Source organism: Simochromis diagramma, unplaced genomic scaffold, assembly GCF_900408965.1.
Source record: "Simochromis diagramma unplaced genomic scaffold, fSimDia1.1 OVJJ01000176.1, whole genome shotgun sequence".
In the NCBI taxonomy this organism is placed as follows: Eukaryota; Metazoa; Chordata; class Actinopteri; order Cichliformes; family Cichlidae; genus Simochromis; species Simochromis diagramma.
The window spans coordinates 6065451-6072558 of record NW_024386892.1 but is presented as its reverse complement, the minus strand read 5'-3'; the positions used below and the strand labels follow the sequence as shown (position 1 = coordinate 6072558).

At 38.6% G+C, this 7108-nt stretch overlaps 1 protein-coding gene across 1 annotated transcript; it reads right to left on the bottom strand.

Annotated features, from left to right (window-relative positions):
• Positions 1-2603: 2603 nt before the first annotated feature.
• Positions 2604-6835, bottom strand: si:ch1073-126c3.2 (uncharacterized protein LOC555816 homolog). The gene is made up of 6 exons (XM_040034073.1): positions 6708-6835; positions 6458-6546; positions 6181-6295; positions 3314-3426; positions 3097-3211; positions 2604-2855 (listed from the first exon to the last, which is right to left on the bottom strand). The coding sequence occupies exons 1-6, from the start codon at positions 6748-6750 to the stop codon at positions 2680-2682; spliced, it is 651 nt and encodes a 216-aa protein (XP_039890007.1). The 5' UTR covers positions 6751-6835; the 3' UTR covers positions 2604-2679.
• Between the last annotated feature and the right edge of the window lie 273 nt (positions 6836-7108).

The following is a 7108-nucleotide window of genomic DNA, read 5'->3' as shown; positions in this document are numbered from 1 at the left end:
CAGACATTGCATGATTGTTGCATGCATTTTATTTTATTTTATTTCATTTTTATTCTTTAAAACATTTATCATATCCTGTTCCCTGGATACCTACCTATCTAATGCTGCCTTTTTCGGCTTGGTAGGCTCTTCACCTCCTTACCACCAGACTGAAACAAATACATTTTTTGATAAGAAAAAAAAAAAAAAATTGATTCCTGGCTGCAGTTTTCTCCCAGTTAGCTATAGGATTGTTAGAGAGGGCAGCCACTCTTCACTGGTCCAACAGTAATGTCACAATCATAATAAGGGTTCATAGACGAGGTCTGTTCAACACAAAGATTAGATAAGCTGAGGGTTAGGGCTTTGAGCAAGGTTGCCATGCTCTTCCATTTCTAGCTGGGTAATTAAACTTACTGATCAATAATAAATTGGAGTACATGGGTAAATAAAAGTTTTACTGAGTGAGTTACCAGCCAGAAAACACAGAAGCTTAAGATGCAATATTTAGGCTTTTGCCACCCAATGGAAGCTCTGTGCAATTACAATTTACCACTCTTAATCATTCAGTCCACAGACAGTTATTTCCTTAATTGATAATTAGATGGTCTGCCAGCCTACACCAGAGGGTCGTGCTGTGGGGCATTTTCTCTCTGATTAAAGTGACTCCTAGTAGAATGATGTGGAATGTCAATGGCTACCTAATGAGATCCTGCAATCTCATTTTGACTTTTTAACCTCGACCCCGGTGAGCTACATCTGGATGCGTCTGCAAAAACTGAGAGCAGACAGAACAGCAGACAAAGCAGTCCATTTGACAGGGTGGTTAACCTCATTTTAATGGCTGCTCTCATCAATATATGGCTGTCAAGCACATGAATATTGAGTGTCTGTTAGTCAAATGAAGTCAGATGGAAGAACAGTGAAGATGGCGGTAAGACATTTGCTTTTGTTAATGTAAATGGAAGAGATGCAGCCATTTATTTATTAATATTTAAGCGGCTGCATTGCCACAGATGCATTTGCATTGTTTAGGTTCACCTCATTTTCCACCAAAGATGAAGACCTAGATGAATTCCAGAGGGTGGTTGAAAAGCTTGTCTTGAATATAGCTCCAGTTGCAGAGGTAATAACCAATATACTCTGCTGTGTACACCAGTTTTCCTTTTAACTTTAAAAATCTGAAAGTTTAAATTACTTATTATAGGAGTAGTCAACAGATAAATTATTAATGTCAAAAAGGGGCAGAGGATGGCAAACTCTTTTGGCATGTTTGTATCAGCGACGTGTTTAACTTTATGTTTTTTGCAATGCCACCTGTAAAGGGATGTGACATAAGGTAGCATTTGAACTATGATATCTCGGTATCAGTAGAGTAACATAGGAAATCTTGCCTGGTCAAATGTATAGTACCTACATTACCAAAAGGTGTCCCTGTAAGGACATATTTTGAGCCAGAGAAGGGGAGAATAGTCGATTAGAGTTCAATGATGCTGTAATCTCAATACGTGCAGCTTTTGGGTGCTTGTTTAGCTCAGTGTGTCGAGCAGGCCACCACATGCCATACAGCTGAGAGCGGCCGGCCCGGGTTTGAGTCCATCCCATTCGCCGCATGTCTTTCCCTCTTGCTCTGTCAATTTCTTTTTAAAAAAGGCTAAAATAACAGCATCTTTTACACATATAGTTGAAAACCTTAATACTGGTTGTGAGAGAAATATGTGAGAATTTGCAACTGCTTTGCCTACTCTGTCTTTTATTAGTTTACTACCTAAAATTCCATAAGCACCTTTGACAGCTGCACAATAATATTTACATACTAATCACAGAGTGCGACAAATGTGAAAATAGAGTTTCAACGTGCAATATATGCCCTTACAATATATATCGACATCCAATGAAGAACAGTTTGGAGACAAAGACACTCCGAACTTTAAAGAGTGTATAGTTAAGACTGGCTCATGTGACCCGAACCCTCCTTTAGTTACACGGCAATGGGCCTAGGCTGTTGGGAGCTTCCCATGATGCACTTCTTTACTCATCTCTTTTCACACTCTGTTTTTAATCATTAATTTGTCTTTTTTTTTTTTTTACACAGTATGTTTTTTGTCCTGTCTTTCTGCCTTCACCCTCAGCCGTTTGTGGCAGCTGGCTGCCTCTCCCTCAGCCTGATTCTGCCAGAGGTTTTGTCCTACTGTCACCAAGTGCTTGCATGCAGGGGGTCTTCACTTTGTTCAGGTTTTCTCAGTGGTATTGCAGCATCTTGGCAGAATAAACCACCTTGAGGTGACTGATGTTGAAATTTGGCCCACATCAATAAAGCTATATTAAAACGAACTGTACCTTTGATCTGACAGCATGAGGGGCCAGTATAATATTAGTATTAAACTGTTTCATTATGATACATGATACACCGCCAGTGTGTAAACTTTAATCTGGATTTTGTCCTAATAACAGGTGAAAAATATTGAGATATTTTCAGGCTTTAAGTGCACACGGGTTATGAAAATAACTGCTAGAGTGGTGAGCCACTGTGAAAATGCAGGGTCTGTAAAGTGTGAAACTATGCAAACATATATTTATGTCCATATGCACAAATGCCAGAAAAAAAACACTCTATGTTCAAGTATTTATTAAAATGTTTTTACTGCAGCAGGAGGTCCTTTTATACCCCATTTTTCATGACACGGTTCTCTATCATGTTTAACCGCATACAAGACAGGCATACTTCAGCTCTCCTTGTATGCCTTTACCCTTCAGCTCAGCAGTAAAATCTTCAAGGATGCGATTCTGCATTTGACTGCTGCTCTTGGTTGCTATGCAGTCCTGATCTTTTGGAAAATATGCAGTTGTTGCTCCTGAGACTTGAATAGATGCTTCTAGAAAGCAAGAGCAAGACATAAGTTCAACCTCATATCTTAAAATTTACATACAGTTTCTGGTATTTAAACTCTCTGTTTAGGGCCACTAAGATTACACTTATTAAAATGCAATGAAAAAGAACTTTGCAGAGAAAATTGCAAGCACATTTGGATATGACTGAGTCATTGGGAACGACTCCCTGCTTTGACCTCAGCTGCAGATTCATAGTAATAAGAGATGAATAAACTGCTGCCTTACCGATGCACTCAGCCAGCTTGTTTCCTCCTACGTACTGGCTCTGCCACTGATATCCTGTTTGCCCACTACATTCATCAAAAACACGTCTTTTTCTCAGAAAACCAAAATCATAACCCTGTGAAAAAAGACTCGTATTACTCATCCCACTTTCCACTATATGAATCATGAAAAACTGAAAAATATATGACAGATGCTGGTACATGCATGTACCACTTACATAGTTGCACATGGGTTTGCAGTAGCGTTTGTTGGCAACAGTGGCACATGCTAGCCCCCCGTTTTTTGGCACTTCAGCTTCTTTGCATTGTGTTGGCTCAGATCCTTGGCATTCTGTAAATCAATGAATCGTGAACATTTATATATTAGATGTCTATTTCTTCTGTCTTTCCTGTTTCTTTAGTTCTGCATTATACCAGAGCTTCTGTTCAAAAACAGGGAAAGTAACCTTATTTTAAATGTAAATGTTATTTTCAGAGGGAATGTGTTCCTCAGTAAAGTTAAGGGTGACATGAAAAGCCACTTGGCAGTTACTACTTTCAAGGGTCCTACGGTTCATCTTAATAAAGCTTCAGTTCCAAACCAACCACTCGTGTGCCAGTGATTCCACTTCATCAAGTATTCCTCAAGGAATGTGATCATTTTCTTGTACTCTAGAGCACTTCTGAAACCAGTTGTTTCCAAACCTTTTTTGCTAGGCCCCCTTTGTTTTACATGAACATCTTTGCGCGCTCCTCCAGCCACATACACCTATATTTTGTTTTCAAACTCCATTGTAGTTTATTTCACACCTCAAACCTTTTGTAAACAATTAATCAAATAAAAATGAACAGCAATGAATTAAAGGTAGCAATAAAATAAACTACTAACTCTTTTATGCTACGTCCACACCTACACAGGCAATTTTAAAAAATGCAGCTTTTTATATGCTTCTGGGCCTTTTGTCCACATGTAAAAACGGCATTTTGGGTCACTGAAAATGGAGATTTTTAAAAACTGCTCCCAGGGTGAAGTTTTCAAAAAGTTGGTTTTTGCTTTTAAGTGTGAATGAGGAAAACAGAGATTTAGTCACACAACGTCAAAGGTGTGCACCTTTTTTGACGTCACTAACCTTCCGATCAGTAGATGACCTGCTCTCCTCCTGCACTACAGCCACGAGGTGGAGTAATGAAGGTTAGTAATAAAGAACCGTGTATTTCAAACACTAGAACAGGGTATCATATAACTCTATTATGACTAACATAAACTAATATACTAACATAGTCTAACATATTCACTGTCAGTGTCACACATCTCATCCTAGAGCAGCTAGGACGGGCTATGAATGAATGGATGGATCTAGCCTTAAACTCAACTACACACCCCAACATAACCAGCCTCTGGATGTGGTTCCCAATTATGTTTCAGACTCAGTAACATGAGGAGGGTCCAGTGGGAGCTCTAATGTGATCCTTACATAAATCCTCATCTGGATAAACATAAATTTCAGTTTGGGGGATCATTTTAATCGCAAACTAAAGTAAATATTAGTCATCTAGTTGTTAATGACATTCTGCTTCTTGTTCGGTGGTACTTTATTAGTGCGTCTTGTTTCTAATGAATATATTCAAGAACTTTCACGCCTCAAAATGGGCTTTTGGGAAGAGACTTGTTTTTTTTTTTTTTTTAATGGCCCTTAAATATACAAAAATACATTTTATGCTTGAGTGAATGAAACTCCATTAAAAATGGTTGAAAATTGACATTCAAGTCGTGGCAGTTCTCCTTTGCATGAAGGCCAAAATGCCATTGCTGAGCACCAATATTTATTTTATGCAGAAAAAAAATGCATTTATGTATTTGCACTGCTGCTTATGAATCTATTAAACGTTATGATCTTGCTTAGTGCTTCTTTTTTGTTGACAACTGAGTTACAATTATTTTAAGATGGCTAAAATTGGATTACTAAGCTATGAATGTCATGAAACGTCTGTGTGCAGGCAGGATAGGACCCAAACGGGAGTATTAAATACACGGGGAAGGACACAGGGAAATGCATACTGACACAAATACACAGAAGGATTACTAGGAAATGAGAACACACGGGGAACACAGCTGATACGAATTAACAAGACGCCACAGGGGAACTACACCGAACATGAAAACACAAAGCTTTCAAAATAAAACAGGAAACTGTCGAATATCACAAAGGAGTGGGGGAAAGGCAGATAAGAGTGAGGAAGGGAGAGAGACAATACACCATAACATGACCTGGGGACTGGGAGGACACAACATTCGGGGAAATGAGAAGGTCTAAGGAGATAAACATAGATGGGAAACATGGAATGACACACACAAGGAAGAGAAGATGGGCACAGAAAAGGGAGATTAAGGGACAAGGACTGACACACCTAAACACATACAGAAGCGGACACAGACATGACGGGAGCCTAAATGTAGAAAGGTTAACATGGAATAAACTCAGGATTACTACTAAGATAATAAACCATAACACCAAAGGTCAAGAAAACACAATATATATTCTTTTTGACACTGGTTCACCCTCATCCCAGTTACAGTTAAACATTAAATAAATAAAAATATACTTTAGTCAACTTTTAAATGAATCTTCCACTAATTTAATGAAAGGGTGAAATACTTTGAGTGGACTCAAGTGGATGCGATGTGCAGTTAAGAAATGGTCGCGTCTAAGACATTTCAGCAAACCTGAGGTTGTGAGATCAGCAGTACTAGTCAATGTTTCTAATCAAACTGCTAACACCGTGATCAATAACTTCTTCATGTATAGCAGCAGGTTGTGTAACTGAAACAGAACCACACATTTCTGGCGTTTTTGACAGAACTGGCTTCTTTTTAAGGTCCAATGCACAAAACTGAGATGAGAACAAATGTGGAATTATAGGCTGTAAACATCAGTCGTTAGGTTATATTTACATTCATATCAGCCTTTATTTTTAAACATTGATCATTTTATATTTATGTTGCAACGGTAACTAAAGCCTAACACTTATAGTGGTTCTAACAGAATTGAAGTGAAATGCAGAAACAACACAAACAGTCGCACATGTCGCTGGCTCATCCTCCTACCTTTCAGCTGGTGTTTGTGCAGAGTATCCGTCAGATTCCTCATGTAGAGCTCCAGTGCAGCTGTCTGCTGTGCAGTCCAAGAAGACGGTGGGTTTTCGCCACACTTTACTGCCACCTATTGGTTAATATCAATTTAGTTTATATGGAAAGCAAATGGAGAATATTGTCAAGTTATTTATTTTCCTTTCCTTTCTTTACCGTCACTTAATTTTAAGTAAGTAAATGACGTGAGTTGTATTTATATGCATGTATGTGGAAAGACAAATTAATAACTTGCACTGAGATCAGCTGACAAACGTTCCCAGAGTTCAGCTTGTGAGCTGCAGTTGAGCGGAATAGTTTCATGAGCCACACAGGAGGACAAGACTGCAACCAAGCACACAAACATAAAGAAAACCCCAATGTAATATTCATCTTCTCTTTTACACCTTACATTTTAATCTTCCTTTAGCTGCATATTTATATTCCTCATGTACACTCTGCCTGTGATCTCACATTAAGATAAACATATGTAAATATGAGTTTACCTGCAAGTGAGCAAAGCCAAGTCAGTGTTGCCTTTAAAGCCATGGCCACTAAATGAGGGTTTTTCTGCCCCAGAACTGAGAACTCAAAGCTATGACAGGTGAATTTATTGACTCAGTCTGTCAGGGCAAAGTTTACAGAATTGGTAAATACTGTTGTTTTCAGCTGCGATTGGAGTCAGCATCTGCCAGCATTTCCTTGACTATGACGTAACATGAAAGTGAAAAAGATTAATTATTGAGCACCTTTACAAAAAAAAACAAAAAAACAGTGTCACTTATACATACAGTATACAGGAACTCCAGAAATTGTTCTTCTCTTAGTAAGAGAGTTGTTTTCAGTATGCATGTCCCTGCTTTGTGCTGATGGGGGAGCTGGAAGCACACACTTACTGCTCCAATTA

Bases quoted from the DNA above. Each gene is read 5' to 3' on its own strand.
- si:ch1073-126c3.2 (XM_040034073.1), bottom strand. From the start codon at position 6,750: ATGGCTTTAAAGGCAACACTGACTTGGCTTTGCTCACTTGCAG. The intron at 6,547-6,707 runs GTAAACTCATAT...GCTTGGTTGCAG, and splicing joins TTGGCTTTGCTCACTTGCAG to TCTTGTCCTCCTGTGTGGCT. The intron at 2,856-3,096 runs GTAAGGCAGCAG...CTTGCTTTCTAG, and splicing joins CAAGCTGGCTGAGTGCATCG to AAGCATCTATTCAAGTCTCA.